The sequence below is a fragment of the Staurois parvus genome, unplaced genomic scaffold, assembly GCF_062004578.1.
Source record: "Staurois parvus isolate SC_StPar_1 unplaced genomic scaffold, SC_StPar_1.0 ptg000199l, whole genome shotgun sequence".
NCBI lineage: Eukaryota > Metazoa > Chordata > Amphibia > Anura > Ranidae > Staurois > Staurois parvus.
The window spans coordinates 1,940,260-1,965,543 of NW_028317995.1; the positions used below are offsets into that span (position 1 = coordinate 1,940,260).

Consider the following 25,284-nt stretch of genomic DNA (forward strand, 5'->3'; position numbering starts at 1 on the left):
AATGTGTTGGATGCATTTGTTTTCTTTTTTTAGTCTTTTTAATTTTTTTTCTTTTTACCTGGTGATCTGGCTACTAAGTCTGTCATTTTTCTACATCTATTAACAGACCAAGCCATCCAGACAAAGTGACAGATTGTTGAGAAAATCCATTTATCACTGTTAGTCAAGTCCACTAGTACATCTAAGGCTGGCCATACATTATACAATTTTCGAGATTTGTGCTTTAGATTTACCAAAAACCACATAATAGGAGGTCAAACCCAAACAACACTTTCAGTTGTATCCAATTAGGCAGGCCCTTGTACTACACAGTTGAAGGTAAATCTAAAGGAAATTGGGCAGAAATTGGACAGAAAATTGTAAGAAAATTGTATAGTGTATGGCCAGCCTACACTATCCTTTCCCCAGATTGACAATGCTGCTGTCCACAGGTATCTCTGTTGCTCCTCAGTCCTGAGTGTGGACAACTGACGTATGTTATTGGCTGAATCACCAGCTGAAAGTAAAGGAAAAAAAGACGATTGCAGCCAGCACATAAGGATTAGTAAGCTGCAATATATTAAAGTTTAGTTTTTGTGTTTAATACTTCTTAACAGGGGTGGACTGACAACTCATGGGGCCCCCGGGCAATAGGGGATCATGGGGCCCCTGTGTCCTTGCCCAAACTCAAAAAAGCCTATGAAAAAGGTTCCAGGGGCATCTCATAGGGCCCCCTACTGACCTCGGGCCCTCGGGCAGTGCCCAAGTTTCCAAATGGTCAGTCTGCCCCTGCTTCTTAAAAGCATAAAAGCTGTCACTTTGGTATCTTTACTTTTCCAGTTTGAACATGTTCATATAAGTTATCTCCAGCTCTGACAAATTAGAAATAGGCTGCAGTGTTGGTCCACAATGACACTGCAGTCCGCATTCTGTACTATGACTCCCTATGGAAAGATGTTGCTGTTTACAGTTTATGCCAGTAGTATATACACAGATGTACAGTGTACTCCCTGAAGCAGTGTATTCTTTGTTAATATGATTTTTTAGAGGCAGTCTGTGAATAAACATTATATTAAATATTTATACTTGGAATTGTCACAATTTACCAGTGCACAGTAGTTCTCATATAAGGGTCCATTCAGACCTTGGTGTACTGGTTCATATGCATTAATCCTTGTGTTAACATAAGTTAAGGAAGCCTATTAAATTGAATGAGCTGACAATTTATCAAATGGTTAAAAAACAAATTGGACGTGCACCTTTTATGGCAACGCAGCACACCACAATGCATGGTAGTGCCTTACTATGCATTGTGGTATGTTGCAATGCATGTGCATTTGAATTCCTATTAAAATAAATGGCACCTCAATGCACTAATGCACACAATGTTACCACAACACACTGCATCTGAGAAGTGTGCTTTTAGCCTAAGGCTGGCACATTATATAGTTTTCTTATTCAATTTCCTTTAGATTTACCTTCAGCTATGTAGTGCCTGTCTGATTGCATACAAATTGAAAGTGTTTAGGTTTGACCTCATATTATATGGTTTTTGTAAATCTAAAGGAAAATTCTAAAGAAAGTTGTATAATAAATGGCCAGCCATAGTGTAATGGCATGGATTTTATTACTGCCTACATACAGTAAAGATGCATCAATGGAAAAAAAACAACATTAGCATATATTTTTTTTTAAACATTTTACTAATCAATTATGAATATGGAGATTGCTTTTTCGTTTATGGTAAAAAATATAATGGGACAGAAGCAACCATAATGAGGTGCAACAGAAAATCTGGAATATACTGTATTTCCTGTTGTCAACATCCAGTTATTAAATATGTTACTATCACTAATAAAGAACAAATGTCATTTTTAATATTGTGATACATATGATTGCCAATAAAATTTTTATGTCTACTTTTGTAATTAAGTCTTATTTACTTATCGCATGTCAATGTAAACAAGTGCATAATGGTCATTTTTACAGTCATTATGGGAACATGACTATATCAAGCTGTAAGCATTTATCAAGCAACAAAGAATACATGAAATTTAGTTTTAATTTTGGCTACTGATTTTCTTAAAGTAGAACTTAACCAATTGATTTAACAGTTTAAAAAAACAGTTACATTCCTAGCATGCAGGGAATTCTAACTGTCACATTTGCTTGTTCTGACAACTAAACTGTCAAAACATCAAGGGGTTTATTTACTAAAGCTGGAGAGTCCAAAATCAGACTCCCTTCTGCATAGAAACCAATCAGCTTCCAGGTTTCATTGCCAAAGCTTCATTTAACAAGCTGAAGTTAGAAGCTGATTGGTTTCTATGCAGAAGGGAGTCTGATTTTGGACTCTCCAGCTTTAGTAAATAAACCCCCAAATGTCTGGTGTCATAACTGATCACATGTGCAGTACCATGGCAGTTGCGGATCAAACAGAGGCCAAGATGGCAGCTTCATTGGCTAAAAATGATAGGAGGGTTTAGTTCCGCTTTAAGTAGGCACATGGTGAACCTAATTGGCAGCTGTCAAAGAATAAAATATATTAATTTGCATATTACCTGGCCTTAGAAGATGTATCCATTTCTTTTTTTAAGGTTTTTCTTTTTTCACAGAAAGGAAATCCTCCATAGGCCCAGGGCCACTCTAGACTAAGCCATGGGAGCCGCTAAGCAAGGGTTGGGTGGGTCAATTCTCTGTCTGTCCCCAATGTGTCTTCACTCACCACCCTGGCAGTTCAGCCCTACAAAAGCCTTTTTATTTTAGCTTCAGCTCAGCACTACATCTCTGCAGATTAGAGGTGTCCTGCTTCAATACCCCAAATGCAAAGGGCCCCACCTGCAGCTGGCATATAAAGTGGCACTATCCCCACCCATTAGATCACTAAAGGAGGGATAACAGTTAACACTAATATCTGCAAATGTGCAGCTTTATAAAACATTTATTAATTTTATTGTCATACTAGTAGGCCATTTGGGCCTCGCTGGAAGCCTGGATGAAAAACTGCTAGTTAGCAATCCTACATCCTGCCTTTTTATGGAATAGAGTGGGAAAAGTTTAAACCACTGTTAGATGTTTTTGCTGTCTGTGGCCCTACCTTTGAGATGTATTTTTGGTTGCAATTGCTGACACTTAAAACCAAATTTATTCCCCACAAAATGGCCCCTGGCCATAATGAACAGCATATTAACACCTTATGGCAGACCTACCTGCCAAGCAATCTCCTCCAACACAACATGGCAGAGCTCTCGGCTGTCATGGACACTTCCCTCTTCTCCCTGCCATCCTTCTGGGTTCAGACTCTTTGACAACTTGATTGGCTGGGCTGCAATGATGCCATTCCTGCACATGTGCCCAGAAGTTACATCATCATTAGAGATGAGCGAATTTCTCAAAAATTCGATTCGGCTGATTCGGCGAATTCCAGTATGAAATTCGATTCGATGCGAATTAATTCGCTACGAAGTTAACTTATTAAAAGGGTTTCTAGGCTTCAGAGAGCCTTTAAATTAGTGCAGAACACTGTACCTTTAATTTAAATGCCCTTGGAGATGAGGAAGGAGAAGGAGAAGGAGAAGGATGAGAAGAAGGAGAAGGAGAAGGATGAGAAGAAGGAGAAGGAGAAGGATGAGAAGAAGGAGAAGGAGAAGGATGAGAAGAAGGAGAAGGATGAGAAGAAGGAGAAGGAGAAGGAGAAGGAGAAGGATGAGAAGAAGGAGAAGGAGAAGGATGAGAAGATGGAGAAGGAGAAGGATGAGAAGAAGGAGAAGGATGAGAAGAAGGAGAAGGAGAAGGATGAGAAGAAGGAGAAGGATGAGAAGAAGGAGAAGGAGAAGGATGAGAAGAAGGAGAAGGATGAGAAGAAGTTAACTTATTAAAAGGGTTTCTAGGCTTCAGAGAGCCTTTAAATTAGTGCAGAACACTGTACCTTTAATTTAAATGCCCTTGGAGATGAGGAAGGAGAAGGAGAAGGATGAGAAGAAGGAGAAGGAGAAGGATGAGAAGAAGGAGAAGGAGAAGGATGAGAAGAAGGAGAAGGAGAAGGATGAGAAGAAGGAGAAGGATGAGAAGAAAGAGAAGGAGAAGGAGAAGGATGAGAAGAAGGAGAAGGAGAAGGATGAGAAGATGGAGAAGGAGAAGGATGAGAAGAAGGAGAAGGATGAGAAGAAGGAGAAGGAGAAGAAGGAGAAGGATGAGAAGAAGGAGAAGGAGAAGGATGAGAAGAAGGAGAAGGATGAGAAGAAGGAGAAGGATGAGAAGAAGGATGAGAAGAAGGAGAAGGATGAGAAGAAGGATGAGAAGAAGGAGAAGGATGAGAAGAAGGAGAAGGAGAAGGATGAGAAGAAGGAGAAGGATGAGAAGAAGGAGAAGGATGAGAAGAAGGAGAAGGATGAGAAGAAGGAGAAGGAGAAGGATGAGAAGAAGGAGAAGGAGAAGGATGAGAAGAAGGAGAAGGATGAGAAGAAGGAGAAGGATGAGAAGAAGGAGAAGGATGAGAAGAAGGAGAAGGATGAGAAGAAAGAGAAGGAGAAGGAGAAGGAGAAGGATGAGAAGAAGGAGAAGGAGAAGGATGAGAAGATGGAGAAGGAGAAGGATGAGAAGAAGGAGAAGGATGAGAAGAAGGATGAGAAGAAGGATGAGAAGAAGGAGAAGGATGAGAAGAAGGACAGTTCTGTGACAGTTTCTGTCTATTTCTGACAGTTCTGGGACATTCACTCCATACAGAGGTTTCAACCGCTGTATGGAGGGAATGTCATAGAACTGTCAGAAATAGACTATTTCTAACAGTTCTGGGGACATTCCTTCCATACAGCGGTTGAAACATTGTATCTATTTGTTTCCATAAATGGATCCATTTATGGAAACAAATAGATACAATGTTTCAACCGCTGTATGGAAGGAATGTCCCAGAACTGTCAGAAATAGTCTATTTCTGACAGTTCTGGGACATTCCCTCCATACAGCGGTTTCCGGCAAAAAGTGTATGTGCAGAGTTCCTCTATTCTGCAGATACACTTAGAGGAGCTCTGCAGATACACTTAGAGGAGCTCTGCACATACACTTTTTGCCGGCTTGGAATTATTCTTATTTTCATCCTACTTCTTCTTCTTCTTCTTCTTCTTCTTCTTCATCCTCATCCTCATCCTCTTCTTCTTCTTCTGAGGATGAGGATGAGGATGAAGAAGAAGAAGAAGAAGAAGAAGTAGGATGAAAATAAGATTAATTCCAAGCCGGCAAAAAGTGTATGTGCAGAGCTCCTCTAAGTGTATGTGCAGAGCTCCTCTAAGTGTATCTGCAGAATAGAGGAACTCTGCACATACACTTTTTGCCGGCTTGGAATTATTCTTATTTTCATCCTACTTCTTCTTCTTCTTCTTCATCCTCATCCTCTTCTTCTTCTTCTGAGGATGAGGATGAGGATGAAGAAGAAGAAGAAGTAGGATGAAAATAAGATTAATTCCAAGCCGGCAAAAAGTGTATGTGCAGAGCTCCTCTAAGTGTATGTGCAGAGCTCCTCTAAGTGTATCTGCAGAATAGAGGAGCTCTGCACATACACTTTTTGCCGGCTTGGAATTATTCTTATTTTCATCCTACTTCTTCTTCTTCTTCTTCTTCATCCTCATCCTCTTCTTCTTCTTCTGAGGATGAGGATGAGGATGAAGAAGAAGAAGAAGAAGTAGGATGAAAATAAGATTAATTCCAAGCCGGCAAAAAGTGTATGTGCAGAGCTCCTCTAAGTGTATGTGCAGAGCTCCTCTAAGTGTATCTGCAGAATAGAGGAACTCTGCACATACACTTTTTGCCGGCTTGGAATTATTCTTATTTTCATCCTACTTCTTCTTCTTCATCCTCATCCTCTTCTTCTTCTGAGGATGAGGATGAGGATGAAGAAGAAGAAGAAGAAGTAGGATGAAAATAAGATTAATTCCAAGCCGGCAAAAAGTGTATGTGCAGAGCTCCTCTAAGTGTATCTGCAGAGCTCCTCTAAGTGTATCTGCAGAATAGAGGAACTCTGCACATACACTTTTTGCCGGCTTGGAATTATTCTTATTTTCATCCTACTTCTTCTTCTTCTTCATCCTCATCCTCAGAAGAAGAGGATGAGGATGAAGAAGAAGAAGAAGAAGAAGAAGTAGGATGAAAATAAGAATAATTCCAAGCCGGCAAAAAGTGTATGTGCAGAGTTCCTCTATTTCTGACAGTTCTCTGACAGCTTCTTCACATGTACAGCGGTTGAAACATCTGTATCCTAAATGGAAACTAATAGATACAATGTTTCAACCGCTAAACATGTGTTCCTTCTGTCAGAGAACTGTCAGAAATAGCGGAGCTCACTGCAGGGACACTTTTGCCGGCTGATCGGGAAATATTCGATTCGCGCACCCGAAGTAGGCAAAATTTCGGATTCGACGCAAATCGAATATTTCCTGAAATTCGACTCGAATTCCGGTTCACCTGGTTCGATTCGCTCATCTCTAATCATCATGGTACAAAGTAATGCCATAAATGTACGCTGAGCTGCGCATGTGTGGCTCAGTGTCCATAAATGCTGAGAAGCAGGAAGAAGGGGTTTTGACAAAATGGACCAATAGGGTCTTTTCTGTCATCAAATTCCTACCAGTCAATGATTTTCTATTTTCTTGGTTTTATTCCACTTTAACCTCTCCTTGCTCTTCTCTGTTCACCTGGGGAAGTGAAATGGCATAATTGGTGATAGTAGAGCATGTGACAAGACAGTGCTGGTGCATAGTGGTTAGCCATTTAGAAACTCAATGATGTCATATGAGTGTAGGAAGTGAGTCTTCAGCCCTGTGTAAGCTCCAAATCTTTTTGAGGGAAAAAAAGTGCCTTCATGGTGTTCCTATGCCTCACACAGACCAATCAGGTCACTGTGATATGTTAAGACACGTGCTACTTTCATTTATATAGCTCTTACCCCAAGTGGGGCCACTGGAAATTGACAGGTTGTCCTGAAGTCATACAGAAGCTGCCAGTCACATTAGCACAGTTCCATGCACACCGACAATTCAGGCTCAGTCTATGGCAAGTGTCAAACTGGTATCACTCCAGCTGTTGCCAAACTACAAGTCCCAGGAGGCATTGCAAGATTGACAGTTACAAGCATGACTCCCAAAGGCAGAGGCATGATGGGAATTGTAGTTTTGCAACAGTTGGAGGGCTGCCAGTTTGACACCCCTGGTCTAGGGGATGTCTTTTTTAGTATTTATTGCTAAAGAACTTTAATAGGAGAGGGGTTTAGAGTCAGAGGATACTACAAAATGATGAATAGCAATAATGTGAGGACAAATTTCTTACTAATCTTCCAATAGCAGCTTTTGCTGGAGGTAACAGGGAATGGACAGCATATCTGGGACCCTATAACAGAGATTAATATAGACACTTCTGGTACTTCGTTCCCTTTTTGGCAGTCACACAACTAATAGTCCACAGCAAGGTCTTTACTCACAGGGGGAAATGAACTAAAACTGAGGCTCACAGATTCTGGTACAGCTGTGCATAGTAACCAATCATATTCTAACCTCAGCTTATTCAGTTAAACTTTGACAACCTAGAAGCTGATTGGTTACTATGCTCAACTGCACCAGATTCTGTGAGCACCAGCTTTAGTAAATCTCCCCCACAGTGTCCGAGGAGCTGTCTGCCACCCAGCATCCGCAGGTAGATCTTCAGCAAGATCCTTCTCCAGACCAGGACTTTAGCATAGTGTGCTTCAGCAAAATTCATTGGCAATCTTCTCCAGGCCCTCAGCCTTACAGCTACTAAGGCCCAAACTGATTGGTTTCTATGCTGTAAGCACCAGTTTTAGTAAATCTCCCCCATAGTGTCTGAGGAGCTGTCTGCCACTCAGCATCCTCAGTTACATCCTCAGCAAGATCCTTCTCCAGACCAGGACTTTAGCACAGTGTGCTTCAGCAAAATTCATTGGCAATCTTCTCCAGGCCCTCAGCCTTACAACTACTAAGGCCCAGACTGCAATTTCTTGTCTCAGTAAAGTTGCCTCCTGGGGCAACAGCCCCAAGAGAACCTGAACCCTCCTTAAAGGGAAAAGAACACTGACAAGGCTTCCTAAACATTTTTTACCTTCCCAGACACCTTCCGACACCTCCTTCTGGGGATTGGCTGGGGCATGATAAATATTTACACTGACCATTTGAATCTCCCTGGCCTATACTCTAGAAACGTCTTTCAGAGGTAGGTAGAAGGAATCAAACTCTCCATTCAGGAAACCCTGAACAGGCCAACACAATCAGCCACTGCTCCAATCACTACAGTAAAGCCAAGAACTAAATTTAACATAACGGCCTAACTAATTTATTGTTACTGACACCATAACACGTGGACTGGATGGGCTGAATGGTACCCTAAACGGTATCAAAATGTGCAGGGACTTAATCTTTGCTCATGTTCTCTGTCTTTGGTGTTGAAAATAAACTTGCGAGTGAGACCAAACTAATAGGCCTACTGCACTAACACTTCAGTATTGTTCTTTAATGGGTATGATAATCAGGCAGAAAAGGTTGGATGGTGCAGATCTGTACATTCACAAGATTGGCTTCAGATGTGTTTCTTGCAAGAATAGAATTTGTTAGATAACATGTTTAGTAATTCAGTTGTATAAAGAGAAAGACAGCCAGTTCTGTTAAATCGCTGAGCAAAGTGCATTATCTGTATGCATTATGTAAACACTTGCCTTTATCTGTGATATGCTTGCATTAAACTCATTAACCTCTTAGGGAACAGAGCCCAGATGGCATTCCACATAGGGTTTATTGAGCCCTATGTCAATATGTTGGCAATATATGTGTGTATTCACAGTGAATGCTGAATGGAGCCATTAGGACATGTCTGATTGTCTTCTGTTTAGCATTCACTGTGAATAATAATGTGTCTTCCTGTCTTGCCAGCATGTTCCTTCCCTCAGAACTGTACTACTTTGCAGTATAAACGTAATCTCCATAACAATTGTTACTGTTTACGTGAATATGAACAAATAAAATTGCAATTCTATCTGACATGGAGGTACATTGGTGTGTGGCATTTTCTGCCCCCCTCTTATATCCATAAGAAATCACTTTCAAATGGCAGCTCCTGACCCCCAGTAATAAAAATGAATGAATCACAATAATGTAACCAAAAATATGCAAGCTCAGTATTGAGAACTAGAAATTAATAAAAGGATTGCAGATTGTCTGCTATACCTCCCACGTAACACAGAAAAAAGAAAAATGCTGCAGAGGGAGAGAGGATATTAGAAGAGGAAAGGGCTCTAGCTGAGGGTGTGGGGGAAAATGTAAAAAACATGCAGCAATGTCAGTTATGGAGCTAAGGCCAGTTACCCCTGGTTCACATATATATGAGGCTGTGCGGGCTGTGTTTTGCGCGGGCACGAGAGCCCATTCATTTGAATGGACTCCTGTGCGCTATGATACACAGGGAAGAAGTCCCTGCACTTCTCTTGAAACTGCAGGCCGCACGGGAACCTCGGTTCCCAGTGTGGGTGCGATTTCCAGTGCGGGTGGCATGCCATTCTTCTGTGTGGGTAGTGCGGCTGCATGGATTTTTGTGCAGATCCGCAGTGGCACCACCCGCACATATGTGAACCTAGCCTTACTGCATATCTAAGGATATTAACTGTATTATACTATACAGCCCCTGAGCATCAAGTTTGTATAATTTTGTTTGTACCACCTTCAAGAGTTTGACCTATTCCCTCAATTCCTGGCTTCATTTGCCGGCTTCTGCTTATTTTTGCATTTTGATGTCAGCTGTCTATACTAAACAAGAGGAAAGGTGTGAGTGAGCAACTGCCACTGGGGACAGCGAAACAGTGCTGTAGCAAAAATCAAAGTGCATTTGAAGGTCTTTAGCTGTGCATGGTTTCACAAATACATGATTATTCCAATGCTTCACCCTCTCAAGTGAAAGATACTGCACAAATTTCAATCTGTTATTGCTAAAGTGTTAACATAAGCATCAACCATTCCAAAATTTAAGGTGTAGGATATGCCTTTAGAAAGAGTTCAGCATGCATGCAAAATATACATTATATACACTATATTGCCAAAAGTATTGGGACACTCCTCCAAATCATTGGATTCAGGTGTTCCAATCACCTCCATGGCCACAGGTATATACAACCAAGCACCTAGGCATGCAGACTGCTTCTACAAACATTTGTGAAATAATGGGAGCTCAGTGAATTTAAGTGGGCCAACTGTACAATAAGTCCATCTGTGAAATTTCCTTGCTACTAAATATTCCAAGGTCAACTGTTAGTTGGTATTATAACAAATTAGAAGCAACTGGGAACAACAGCAACTCAGCCACAAAGTAGTAGGCCATGTAGAATGATAGAGCGGGTTAAGTGCATGCTGAAGCGCACAGTGCGCAGAAGTCACCAATTGTCTGCAGAATCAATAGCTAAAGACCTCCAAACTTTATGTGGCCTTCAGATTAGCACAACAATGGTACATAGAGAGCTTCATGGAATGGGTTTCCATGGCCAAGCAGCTGCATCCAAGCCTTACATCACCAAATGCAATGTAAAGCACGCCACCACTGGACTCTAGAGCAGTGGAGACATGTTCTCTGGAGTGACGAGTCATGCTTCTCTGTCTGGCAATCCCATGGACGTGTCAGGGTTTGGCAGTTGCCAGGAGAATAGTACTTGCCTGACTGCATTGTGCTAAGTGCAAAGTTTAATGGAGGGGGCATTATGGTGTGGGGCTGTTTTTCAGGGGATGGGCTTGGCCCCTTAGTTCCAGTGAAGGGAACTCTTAAGGTGTCAGCATACTAAGACATTTTGAACAATTTCATGCTCCCAACTTTGTGGGAACAGTTTGGGGATGGCCCCTTCCTGTTCCAACATGACTGTGCATCAGTGCACAAAACAAGGTCCATAAAGACATGGATGAGCGAGTTTGGGGTAGAGGAACTTGACTGGCCTGCATCTGACCTCAACCCGATAGAACACCTTTGGGATGAATTAGAGCTGAGATTGTGAGCCAGGCCTTCTTGTCCGACATCAGTGTCTGACCTCACAAATGCGCTTCTGGAAGAATGGCCAAACATTCCCATAGACACACTCCTAAACCTTGGAGACAGCCTTCCCAGAAGAGTTGAAGCTGTTGTAGCTGTAAAGGGTGGGCCAACTCAATATCAAACCCTTTGGACTAAGACTGGGATGCTGTTAAAGTTCATTTGCGTGTAAAGGCAGATGTTCCAATACTTTTGGCGATATAGTGTATATTGGCCATAATTTAATTTTTTATGTAACCTTTGCAAGCTCCTGAATAAAGGGAATCAAGCTTATAAGCGCCCATGATTCTTTGAATTGTGGATTTCAGATTAATCTTATGTTTAATATGAGTAAGCACAACATCCAGCAATTAAAAATGGAGGCCTGGATGTGATCTTCATAGGCAACCTGGAGCAGTATCAGTTGCAGTCTACCTGTCGCCTCCCTCGGGGCGTGAGTGCCACACATATTAACTTCATTGGATAATCATCAACCAATAAAACATTAGCCCAAGACAAGACCTTTTACAAGTCCACAGGAGAGTGCAGAGAACTTTAATTTCAAATTAAATTCACCCAATGTACATACTGTCCCACCCTCTCTACACACTGCCCCGCTGTACACACTGCTGCCTATGCACACTGACCCCCTTTTTCTCTGTACACACTACTCCCACTCCAGCTCAGACCACATGCATGTATGTACACTGTAAGCAGTGATTCAGTGACTCCCATGTGCATACGCAGGTGTGGCATTATCGCGGCCCAGCCACTCAAATGACTGGAAAAAAAAGCACTCAAAATTGGTACCATTAGAGCGCCCTGTACATGCCATTTTGGACTCACAATTGCACAGTGTGATGAGTTAGAGCCTGCACACTACAAACGTAACACTGCTTGGCAGCTCCCGGGGATGATGCTCCAATCTTTGACAGAGCAGCTGCTGACCTGATCCCTGAGCTCTTTATGCCTGACCTCTGCACTCAGTGTGTTACTCAATTCTGACCCCTGAACTCTGTGCGTTACTTAATCCTGATCCCTGAACGCTATAAATCAATTAATCCTGACCCTTGAACTCTGTGCGCAACGTAATACTGACCCCTGAACTTGATACGTTACTTAATCCTGACCCCTGAACTTTATGCATTACTTGATACATTACTTAATCCTGACCACAGAACTCTGTGTGTTACTTAATCTCGACCTCTGAACCCTGTGCATCACTTAATACCGACCTTTGAATTCTGTGGGTCACTTAATATTGACCCCTATTGTGTGCTGCTTACTCCTAACCTCTGAAATCTGTGCATCACTTAATCCTAACCCCTGAACTCTGTGCATCACTTAATGCTGACCCCTGAATTCTGTGTTACTTTATTCAGACCATTAAACTCTGTGTGCTACTTAATCCTGACTCCTGAACTTTGTGCGCCACCTAATGCTGACCCCTGCACTCTGTGTGTTACTTTATCCTAACCCCCAAACTTTGTGCATCACGTAATGCTGACGCCTGAACTCTGTGTGTTACTTACTCCTGACCCCTGAACTCTGTGTGTGACTTAATCCTGACCCCTGAACTCTGTGTGTGACTTAATGCTGATGCCTGAACTCTGTGTATTACTTACTCCTGACCCCTGAACTCTGTGTGTCACTTAATGCTGACCCCTAAACTCTGTGTGTCACTTATTCCTGACCCCTGAACCCTATGTGTTTCTTAACCCTGACTCCTGAACTGTGTGTGTCTCTTAATCCTGACCCCTGAACTCTGTGTGTTACTTAATGCTGACCCCTGAACTCTTTGTGTTACTTAATCCTGATTCCTAAATTTTGTGTGTATGCACCACATACTAGCACAAATATTAAAGTCAAAGAAGGAACCACAAATTTACATGCACAAAGAAAAAAAAAGGAGATAGTATCACTTCCTTAGGTTTAGGACTTTGTAGGTGCAAGGTCATTCAAACTACACAGATTTCAAGATAAAACCACTGAAGTTTTTATTACATATATAAAATTAAATTACAATATGAAATTGCTTAAAAACAATATTGAAAGATGGTTTCAGTAAGTCTCACAGATGATAGTTCCAAACAACATCAATATGCTGTGTGATGAATCCCGACATGTTTCACCATTGGGCTTCCTCAGGGGATATAATTTATCACACTGTGAAGGAACTAAAAGGAGATAATCAATACCTTATAAACAACAAAGAATATAACATATATTGTACTAACCATTGTATAGAATAAATGAATCTGGATCAACATTTTTCTATAACAACAATATCAAACCACTCATAACATCAATATCACTGGGAGGTCTTTGAGTATCTTACCAATATCACTCAGGTCATGAGAAAACTTGTCAGAATCAGAGAAGGGTGGTACAAAGATAAAGCCAGATAGTTCAACAGGTCCCCTCACCGGTAAAGGTAGAGGGCAGTATTCAGTGTGCTGCAGGAGAGGCACACAAGGCCAAAACCTATGTTAAAGAAAATATCTGATGTATATGTGAAAAAAAAATTATATATGAATATACTGTAATTCTCTGGGAAGGGTCTTACTGAGCCCCACATGCTAAGGAGATAAACCACCTAGCCACAGAAGTAGTCAAGGTATAAACACCTGGTTATTATCAAATGATGGATTGCTGTTTTCCAAAAGAAAATAGCCTGTACACCATACAAGTGGGAATCAGCAAAGAGAAGGCTACCTTATATGTATGTGTGCTCTTACAGCCCCGCCCAACACAGCAATGTCATGGCGGGACACTGATGCAAAAATTGTATGGCACAATTTTGTATGGCATTTTGTACTGATTCTATACAATGGTTTGTTCAATACACACTATATTGCCAAAAATATTGAGACACCTACCCTTACACGCACATGAACGTTAATGGCCTCCAAGTCTTAGTCTGTAGTCTTTAATATTGTGTTGGCCCACCCTTTGCAGCTATAACAGCTTCATCTCTTCTGGGAAGGCTGCTCCCAAGGTTTAGGAGTGTGTCTATGGGAATGTTTGACCATTCTTCCAGAAGCACATTTGTGAAGTCAGGCACTGATGTCGGACGAGAAGGCTGTCGGGTTGAGGCTGGGACTCTGTGCAGGCCACTCAAATTCCTCCATCCAAAACTTGCTCCTCCATGTCTTTATGAACCTTGCTTTGTGCACTGGTGTGCAGTCATGTTGGAACAGGAAGGGGTCATCCCCAAACTGTTCCCACAAAGTTGGGAGCATGAAATTGTCCAAAATGTCTTGGTATGCTGATGCCTTAAGAGTTCCCTTCACTGGAACTAAGGGGCCAAGCCCAACCCCTAAAAAACAACCCTACACCATAATCCCCCCTCCACTAAACTTTACACTTGGCACAATGCAGTCAGGCAAGTACCATTCTCCTGGCAACCTCCAAACGCAGACATGTGCATGGGATTGCCAGACAGAGAAGTGTGATTCGTCACACCAGAGAACAGGTCTCCACTACTCTAGGGTCCAGTGGCGGCTTGCTTTTCACCACAGCATCCAACGCTTTGCATTGCACTTCGTGGCTGAGTTGCTGTTCCCAGTTGCTTCCACTTGTTATAATACCACTAACAATTGACTGTGGAATATGTATTAGCCAGGAAATTTCACGGATAGAGTTACTGCACAGGTGGCAACCTATCACGATACTACACATGTTTGTAAAGGCAGTCTGCATACCTAGGTGCTTGATTTTATACACCTGTGGCCATGGAGGTGATTGGAATACCTGAATCCAATGATTTGGAGGGGCGTCCCAATACTTTTGGCAATATAGTGTATATTTTGCATCCATTCTGAACTCTTTCTCAAGGCATATCCTACACCTTGAATTGTGGAATGGTTGATTCTTATGTTAATACTCAACTTTTCCAATACTTTTGACAATATAGTGTGTTATATTCTTTGTTGTTTATAAGGTATTGATTATCTCCCCTTAGTTCCTTCACAGTGTGATAAATTATATCCCCTGAGGAAGCCCGATGGATGAAACATGTTGTGAGACCTACTGAAACTATCTTTCAATATTATTTTTAAGCAATTTCATATTGTATTTTAATTTTCTATATGCAATAAAAATCTTCAGTGGTTTTGTCTTGAAATCTGTGTAGTGTTGAATGACCTTGCACCTACAAAGTCCTAAACCTAAGGGAGTGATATTATCTCCTTTTTTTTCTCTAACTACATACTAGCACATCATAACAGACTTACCCCTCAAATGGAGCACTTCAGCGCTGAGCTGTCACCACTCCCAATGGTTCCATCTTCTCCTGGTCTTCGGGGTTTGCTTTTTCCGGCCAATTGAAGTCACTACACCACTGCATACACTAGGTGCCATACCTGTGGTTTCAGCTGGAGTGGGAGCAGTATGCACAAAGAAAAAGGGGGTCAGTGCGTATAGGCAGCAGTGTATACAGGGGAGCAGTGTGTAGAGAGAGTGGGACAGTGTGTACAGTAGCTGAATTAAATTTGAGAGAATTCCCAGGTTGTGTTTGTTGTTTGTAATCAGACTATAAAGCCATACCCAGTATTTAGCATAATTTACCCACACCCACATTTTGCCACAGGTCACCATCTCCCTACTCCCTACTGTCACCTCCCATTCTCTAGTCCAAAAGTTGGGAGGTACATTTAAAGCCACTCTATTGTTTTATATTATTTAGGGCATGAAAATATAGTTACTATACAGTATATCCTGCTTTTATCCACCACTACCATCAAGTCACTACATTTATGGAAATATTTGCACATTACTAAGTAAACTACAATGATTTGTTAACAATCCTAAAATATTATGTAGCCCTGGTCTGTGGTACTTAAGACCAGGCTGTCACTGACAGCTAGTCACACACGGCAGCTGCCACCGAGGATGTCAAAGCCGGCAGTCCTGCAGCTTATTTCCCTTTCACTGGTATGACCGGTGAGGGATAGGATGAAGGAAAAAAAGAGATTACTGGCTAAAGGACATGTAACTGGGCTGTGGATACAGCCATAGCAAACCAAAGGAGAGCCCCTTTCACCACCTGGGACAGCAGGAGAGTACTGAAGGGTCACAGAGGGAAAATCCTGCCTGTGAAGTGGGGAAAAGAGTGCTGAGAGTCACTTGGAACTATGGGTGGTGTAATCCCCAGAAGACAGTCTCTATCAAGCTAAGTACTGTATTAGATTACAAGTCCCAGGAGTATGGGGATTAGCAGAAGAAGAAAAAGGAAAGAAAACCTTGAGGCTCAGGGCTGTCTCGTGAGGGAATTGAGTGGTTACGAGGGGAGGCCAAAGCCAATGGAGAGATCCAACGGCCAGAGGAGAGGGGCATCACAGGTTCCACAAGAGATTGCCACTAAAGCACTTGAAGTCACCACCAAAGCCACTTGTTCTAGATGTAAAGAACATTTGGAAAAGGTGGCATAGTGGTGAGAGGACACTGGCCACAACTCCTACCTCCTACAAAGACAGCATCCCCCTAAACTGGGACATATAGTAGTTTGGGAACGTACACCCTGTACTGTTGGGCTACAACTAGGGTTGCCATCTCATTAGACCTTTAAACTGAACACATATTAATTACACAGGTTCTGTGGCTGATTAAGGTGGTAATTAAAATCACTTAGTGCCTGATCTGCATTACATTAGCCTCAGAAACTGTGTAAATAATATGTGTTCGGTTTTAAAGGGATGAGGTAGCAACCCTAGCTAAAACTAAACCTCAGTGCTCCAAAGCAGAACTCTGGGCCCCAATGGCTAAAACTACAATGGTCACTGGGAGAGATTTTTAGGGACTGAAGAACCTTTTTTACTTCTAGTAGCACCCCTTTCATTAAGACGGCACCCCCTGCTAGGACACACTGATCAACGCTAGCTGCCATTGGCTGTTAACGCTGATTTAATGCAGATCAGATGCTGGTTTTTCAGCATGGTTGTTTGACAGAAGCTGGTTGTGAGACCAGCTTCTGTCAGACAGGGTGCTTTACGCAAGGGCCAAAAGTTGTCCAGTTCCTGCCGAACCAACCGTTTTCTGACGATTTTTGGCCCGTGTGTACCTGGAATTACACATACTTGTCTCTCTTTATCAAGTTTCTTCATTTATTTTCTAAGGATTTATAGTGCATACTAGAGTCCTTAAAATCTAATGATCATACCCCGGTCACATAATAACATATACACAATAGGGCCAGCATGAGTGGATGTTGATTAACCTACCAGAATATTATGAGAAAGAAAACATAAGGGAATACATATCACCTCCACACAGGTAGTATCCTCCTGGCAACTAAACTTAGTACTTTATGGGAAGGATGCTAACCACTAAGTCACTTTGGTGTTGATTTACTAAAGGTAACTATACTGTGCACTGCAAGTGCAGTTGCTTTATATCCAAAGGGAAGCTCCTTAATGAGGGGAAGCTCTGCTGATTTCTTTCATCTAATCATGTGCAAGCAAAAATGCTCTTTTTTAAATTTTTTTTGCATGTTCCCCTTAGACTTGCAGTGCACTTCCAAGTGCACAGCCTATTTGCCTTTAGTACATCAACTCCTTTGTGTGTTTATAAAAATGGTAATCTCATTTAATAAAATATCCTGTGGCTAAGATGCGTAGCTACAGTATTTTCATGTGCAAAATACAAGGAAACAAAATGAAAAAGGGAGCATCATATCAAAGGTTAATATCAAAGCATCATCAGACGGCTTCTCCATATTTATTACCTTCCTCTTAGTTCTATCAAGTTTGTTTTTTAACACCTTATACTGGGTATTCTATGTCAAGGACAACAGAGGAGTATCTTGGCGAATTGCTCCAAGCAGCGCTTCCTTGAAGTATCTTGTGTCCTAAAAACAGTCAGTGATAAATGATATGTTGCAACATTTTCCTTTTTCAGTCCAGCACATGTATATGATATCACCCTCTCTATCTTGATACTTGTACATGGACCTCTGAATATCAGAGAATAAAGTGAACTCATAACGATCAGACCTTTTATGCGTACTATGGCATTGCTAAGTGTCTGTGGCTGGGATGGAGAATCTTCAGGTCAACCAGGAGAAGGCAATATTCAATTATTTCCAAATTTCATTTTTGGTGCTCCTCATCTTCTTCCTTCTGCTGCCAAGCTTTCTTCTTCTGACCATCGCAGCACTGGCCCCCCACCACCAGCACATGGTACTACCACTCTTGCATTTCTATATGCAGATGGTGTTGCTGTTGCAACAGACTCACGCTCCTCTGCTGGAAACCTTGTCTGCAGCCCTAACAGCCGTAAAGCTTTTCTTATCCACAGTCATTTGCTAGCCACAACTTCTGGGAGTTCTGCTGATTGCCATTTCTTCAGAAGAGCCTTGGCCAAAGAGTGCAGGCTCTACCAGGTGAGGAATGGGTACATGCCAAGTGTCCGAGGAGCAGCAAAAATGTTGAGCGTCATGATGATGCCATTCCGTGGAACTGATATCTGTGCTGCTGTTACTTTATGTGGCTGGGATAGAGATGGCCCTTGCATCTGTTATGTATATAATGATGGAACCCGTCTCTGCTCAGATATCCTGTCAGTTGGATCAGGCTCTCCATATGCCTACAGCATTATCGATGAGGGGTACAAACCTGGAATGCAAGAAGAAGAAGCCCGCCAGCTTGCTAGAAGAGCAGTGTGCCATGCAGGCCGAAGAGATGCCTATTCTGGTGGATTAGTGGATGTGTACTGGGTGAGAGAAGGAGGCTGTGAAATGGATCCTAGAGAAGACTTGGCACAACTTTATGAGCGTATAGTAGAAGAAGAAAAGACAATGATAAAAACAGAGTGCAGCAATTGTCCTCTCCTAAATACTGATTAAAATACAATAAACCAGTTGGCATTTTACATGATAAAGCAAATATAACAGCAATTAATATGAGCATGTTGTTTGATGTACTTTAATATTTATCTGAGTTGATTTTTCCCCACAAATCAATTATCTTGCAAATGATATGCAGCAACTTTTATGTATTTAAAAAGTCATGGCATATTGGATTTGTCCGTTTCATATTTTCAATGTAAACACAGGTGAGTTTGGCAAACAAAGAAGGATATTTTTTAGCACTTTTTATAAAGCCAGCTTGAGTTAAAGAATTATAATTTTAAAGAAATGTTAAGCAAAATTTAATGGAAAGGTGAAATATTTTCCTTTCCTGGAGAAAATGCTGTTTTCAAAGGTCCTCCAGTGCCAGTGATATTTGTGCAAGTCTAGACATTTGATCATGTGATGTTTTCGTTTAATCAGTCGTTTTCATCCAAAAATACAAATACACTACAATACAGGACACCACTTTCTAATTTTTATTTTGTTCTACAAGAATTTTCGTAACTTTTCATTATCTGAGACTAGTATGCAAAAAAACAAACAAATGATCATTTATCCAATATTCTCATTGTGTGAACGAGGCTTTATACCACGGAAGCTGACATCTTAGCCTCTGTTTGATCTGCAGTTGCTATGGTGCCACACATTTGATGAGATATGACACCAGCCATTTGATGGCTTCACAGTTTGATTTAGAATTAACATAAGCACCCTAGTAACTCTAACAGTTATTTATGGCATGGCTTGTATCACTTGACCCTCCCTTTTAGATTGTAAGTTGTTACTGCCAGGGCCCTCTGATTCTTCCTGTATTGAATTGTATTTTCACCATACTGTCTGCCCTTATGTTGTAAAGCGCAGCGCAAACTGTTGGCGCTATATAAATCCTGCATAATAATGTTTTGGGAAACAGTTGAAGTGGAACTAAAGTTTCTAATTTCAAATATTGAGCAGTCCATTTTTTATTGCAAAAGAGGCATGCAATGTATCTTCTGCAATAAAATAAACCTACCTGCCTGCTCACAGTCTTCTTTAGCAAGGATACTGAGCTGTGCATGCACAGCTCAGTTTACATTCCAGGAACAGATCCTGTGTGTCGGAATGACTGAATTGATGTCTTTCCACATTGGCTAATGGAGTTGGCTGCAGCCCGTTGAGGGATGTCAGACTGTTGAAGGAGAGGTAACTATTGTGGACTGTAGTTCTGCTTCAAACCCGTTTCCCAAAACAGTTACATTCAAGACATGCTGTCACAGTTGCTTGTGTCAAACCACAAAATATGCAGCACCATGGCACCTTCGGATCAAACAAAGGGTAAGATGGAGGGCAGGAGGGTTTACTTCTTCTTCTACACTGGTGGATTTAGTTCAACTTTAAGTACTTTGAGCTGGGAAACTAGCTGATAATTTGTAACCCAGCCTTGCTATTTAAATGTGCCAGACGTATGTTTTGACTTTTTGTGCTGCATTTACTGTCCAATTACTGAACAAATGATCACTACTAATACTATTAGTGTCTAGTGTCATAAGAATTGATGGGATGTCCATGCTGGCGTATCACAGTATCGAAGCCCAGATACAACAGCTTTGAACACACAAAGTGGGATCAATATAGAGTACTGACCAGCAATCAGATATTAGCATTGACAAATGTTTGCAGCTTGGTTGTTTTATTCATTGCCAGGCACCAGTCTTGGTAAAATGTTCTCTTGTCAATTAAAATGAATACTGATAATATATTTTCAATGTATTACTACTTGTTTGCAAGATTTTTCAAATCTATATAATGTATGATTGCCTAGGGCAGTTAAACTGTTTTGCACCTTTCCCTGTTTTAATTTTTTACTTCTGTCCACTGGTGCTTTCTGTATTTTCATTTATTTCAGGAAGCTAGCTAAGGGGTTTATCAAGGGAATTCTTTTCCATTCAGTGTTACAATGCATGTGAGATTTTTGGTCAAGTCATGCTCTATCAGCCCAACTCCAAGGAAATTAAAAATCCCCCCCCACACTGAAAGGGTTAAATGCTTGTTTAGTCTAGAGGCAGAGGATTAAAGTGGAGCTTCACCCAAAAGGGAAAGTTCCACACTTCCTCCATTTCCCACCTCCTTTGCCATATTTGGATTTTATATTTTTTGGGGGGTGGGAGCGGGTACCTGGTTTTGACTCCCTCCCCTGTGCCCGCAGCCTTCTGGGACACATCACAGTTCTCAGAAAGTTGTAGGACCATTGAGATAGCGCAGCCCAACTCGCTCATGCGCAGTGGACAGCTGGTTGTAAAGCCACAAGGAGTCACAGTTGGCTGCCCACAGTTAAGATGCCTGCGCCGTGGACCAAAGACTGGTGAAGAAACTGCAGCTCTGTAAGCTGCGACCAGTTGCAGTTGCACTCCAACATCATTAGCATACCATACAGGGTTAATGACCCTTATTGTATCTTAGGCCTCATGCACATTATGCTCTTCTGAATGCAGTAGAAAAGCAGATGTAAGAATGTGCCTAAAGTTGTGTTTAGATGCATTCTGGTGCGTCAAGCATTTGGTGTTCATTTCATTGGCCAGAATAGTAGTTTGTTCTGGACATTGAAATAAATGAACATTCAAGGGCTAAACGTGCCTAGCATTTCAAATCTACCTATCCACCCCTCACCTCACCCCCACATTCTCCGCCCGCATCACTCACCTCCTAAACAACATCTCTGACTGGATGTCGCTCCATTTCCTCAAGCTCAACCTCTCCAAAACCGAGCTTCTCGTCTTTCCCCCTTCCCGCGCCCCCCCCCATCCTTACAAACACATGCAGGCTCCACCTCCGGAACATCGCCAAGATACGCTCCTTCCTTACCCCAGACACCACTAAACTACTCGTACACTCCCTGATTATCTCACGCCTTGACTACTGCAACTCCCTCCTCACCGGCCTACCCCAGTGCAAACTCTCCCCGCTTCAGACCATCCTGAACTCAGTTGCCAGACTCATCCACCTCACCAGCCTCTCCACCTCTGCCACCCCCCTCTGCCTCTCCCTCCACTGGCTCCCCATTGCCCAACGCATTAAATTCAAACTGCTCACTCTGACCTATAAGGTGATTCACAACACTGCCCCTAACTACCTCACCGACCTGATTCCCAAGTACCACCCTACCCGTACCCTTCACTCTTCACAGGACCTCCTTCTATCTTGCTCCCTGGTCTCCTCCTCCCACGCATGACTGCAAGACCTCTCCAGGTCCTCCCCCATCCTCTGGAACTCACTACCCCAATCCATCAGACTGTCACCTTCCCTCCTCACCTTCAGGCGCTCCCTGAAAACCCACCTCTTCAGGGAAGCCTACCCCACCCTCACCTAACAGCCGCTGCCCTTCCCTCCTCCTACCACTCCATCCCCCACAGCCATTTCCTCCTGTACCTCTACCCCCTCCCTCCTAGATTGTACGCTCGAAAGAGTAGGGCCCTCTTACCCCTTGTGTGCTGTTTGATGTTACTGTACTGTTTCATGTATTGTCCCCCCCTCTATTGTACAGCGCTGAGCAAACCCTTTGGCGCTATATAAACTCGATAAATAAATAAATAAATAAATAAAAATTTCAGAGCATTTTAATGCATTTACATGCGTTTAGGCGCAATTTTGGTTTGTTCAGATTTCTGCTCCTGGACACCCCTGCTTTCAAATGCTTATAAATGCCTATGTGTGCATGGACACATAGGGGTCATTTTAATAAAACTGGAGAGTGCAAAATTTGTTGCAGTTCTGCTTAGAAACCAATCAGCTTCCAGTTTTTTTTTTTGTCAAAGCTGCCCCAGATTTTGCAGTCTCCAGCTTTAGTAAATCAACCCCATTGAATAATATAGAGGTGCATTTGAAGCCAGAAAAAATATAATAAGCAGGTATTTGACAGCTGCAGTTTGTATGAGGCCTTATATGTGATAATGCTGAAGCTTTACGCACAGATTGGAGTTTTGAAGAATACACCGGAGCAGGGGCGGACTGACAACTCATGGGGCCCCTTGGCAATAGGGGATCATGGGGCCCCTGTGTCCTTGCCCAAACTCAAAAAAGCCTATGAAAAAGGTACCAGGGGCATCTCATGGGGCCCCCTACTGACCCCGGGCCCTCGGGCAGTGCCCGAGTTTCCAAATGGTCAGTCCGCCCCTGCACCAGAGCTGGCTGGAGCGAGGTTGTAAAGTAAGTTCTTTCAGTGTGATAAATAAGGGATTACCTCGCAACCAAGAAACTTCTAGGTTAGACCTTTAACATAATGCATAGAAAGAAATGACAGTTGATGCCCCCAACCAAAAAAAAGGGGAAACCACTTTCTGTGACCTGAAAAAGGTAAAACTATGAAATATGAGAGCACAGAGGACAGGCTGACTCCAGTATAGCAAATAGATGTTGGACCTGCGGTTAAAGTCATGTCCCTGCTGCCTCCTTTACTCACCACACGTAGCCACAATGCTTTTGTGCCACAAATGATTCCGGTTGCCCACTTGACGCAACTCATTCAACTGAAGAGGGGTAACCTGCAACCTGCTTATTGTGTGCTAGTGTGGGTTTCAAGGGTTCACTTCCTCACCATCTGTCAAATACCCTCTGAAGAGCAATCTGAATGCAAACCTCTCATCAGAGTGCAATGCTAGTGTAAACTGGCCCTTAAGGTTTCATCTTATACTCCCAGGGGAGCAGAGAATCAGGTAAATACTTTTCAGTCTCCTAGATTAAGCAAGTCACATTTCCTGGAGTGGGGCTTCAGGGTTTCAGTGGAAAGGGTTTTGGAAATGTTGGAACCTTTGTTAGGCTTTTATGGTTGTCTGTGTCCCCAGTGGGGAGATCCACTCTTTCTATTTATCCTTGCGACAACTTTTTCCGATACAGAAAGTAATAGGAAAATGGAAAATGGTATCAAATACCATAATTTTTCTTTCGTGGTGCCAATCCATGGCAACAGACATGTAGTTTGCCTATTCCATAATAGGAATGCTTTGACCATCTTTTTTTTTTTGCATTAAAAAAAATGGAAGAAAAACATTTGAACATATAATCCTATGAAAATCTTCACGTTCATCTGTTGCTGGCCTGCTGCATTTTTTGGAATCCTGCCTGCTGCATTTTTGGTGCAGGTTTTGTGCGGTAATAAAAACGCAACAAAAATGCACCTCCCCATTCAAATCAAAGGAAAATGCAGCAAAATGTAGCAAAAATGCACCAGTGTTGCAATATGGTGCGGTTTTTGAGTCATATGTCCTGAAAAAAAACACATCACAAACACGATAAAACATATGTGTTTTTGCCGCATTTTTGCTGCAGATCAGTGTGAAAGTAGCTTTACAATGTTGCAGCTTTGATCACTGGGGTAGAGGGGCAAGCTGTAGACTGATCACATCATCTCAGCCTAGGAAGTCTCTGGACTACATTGGTAAAGTTAAAACTTTTGTATATTGTATTGTGTCAGGAGTTTAAACTGGTTCTAAAGGCTGCAGGTTTTTTACATTCATGTATTCTATGCATGAAGGTAAAAAACCTTCTGTGTGCAGCGGTCCTCTCAATCCTCACTTGAGCCCCCTCCTATCCAGCGACAATCACAACAGCCTCTGCTGTCTGGGAATTCTTCCTCCTCATTGATTGAGACATTGGCTCCCTCTGCTGTCAGTCACAGCCAGTGAGCCAATGTGGAGAGAGTGGGGGGCGGGGCGGAGCCACGGCTCTATGTGTCTTATGGACGCATAGAGCAGTGCCTCAAGGACGAGCATGTAGCGGTGCCCCCAGGGTGAGTGGATTTCCCTGGGGGCACTGCTCGAGGGGGAGGAGCCTGGAGCTCCGGCAGAGACCCAAAAAGAAGAGGATCAGGGCTGCTCTGTGCAAAACACTGTAAGTATAGGACATGTAGAAGAGGGGGTTACAAATTAATAGTTCATTTTTCGCCGAGGCATATCTATTGCAATGCACAAAGTCTGTTTCCCTGAGAGGATTTTAATTCTTGTCCAAAATATCAGGGAACACAAAAGTGCTATGACGACCATGGAGGCTTCTCAGGAAATCTCTAATGTTTCTTTGTTACTCTAGTCAAAAGCTGAAGCGCATGTTCTTCTTTGAAGAATGTTACAATCTAAAATGCTATGGCTTATTCATTCAAGACAGGCTGGACTGACTGTGCGAAGATCATATCAGACACATTTATTTGATTTCTTTGACTGTAACTAAAACGACATTGCACTGGGGAACGCAGTCAACTGGTTTAGGAAAGGAAAGGTGTAGAATTGAAATCAATTATGTCTCAGCGAATGCTGTATTGTTAAGAGGGACAGTCTTTCTCAAATAATATTAACAAAGCAATAGTCCATGCTCAGTTAAAAAAATAAAAAGTCAAGTGTTATAGACAGGGTTTGGAAGAATCAAAATGACTAATGAGAAATCTTGGAAAT

General features: G+C 42.2%; 1 protein-coding gene across 1 annotated transcript; it reads left to right on the forward strand.

Annotated features, from left to right (window-relative positions):
* The first annotated feature begins 18,001 nt into the window (after positions 1-18,001).
* On the forward strand, positions 18,002-19,084 carry LOC149461510 (proteasome subunit beta type-11-like). The gene has a single exon (XM_089678221.1). It carries the CDS (start codon positions 18,017-18,019, stop codon positions 18,860-18,862), a length of 846 nt encoding a protein of 281 aa, XP_089534347.1. The 5' UTR covers positions 18,002-18,016; the 3' UTR covers positions 18,863-19,084.
* Positions 19,085-25,284: the final 6,200 nt, after the last annotated feature.

Bases quoted from the DNA above. Each gene is read 5' to 3' on its own strand.
- LOC149461510 (XM_089678221.1), top strand. From the start codon at position 18,017: ATGCGTACTATGGCATTGCTAAGTGTCTGTGGCTGGGATGGAGAATCT.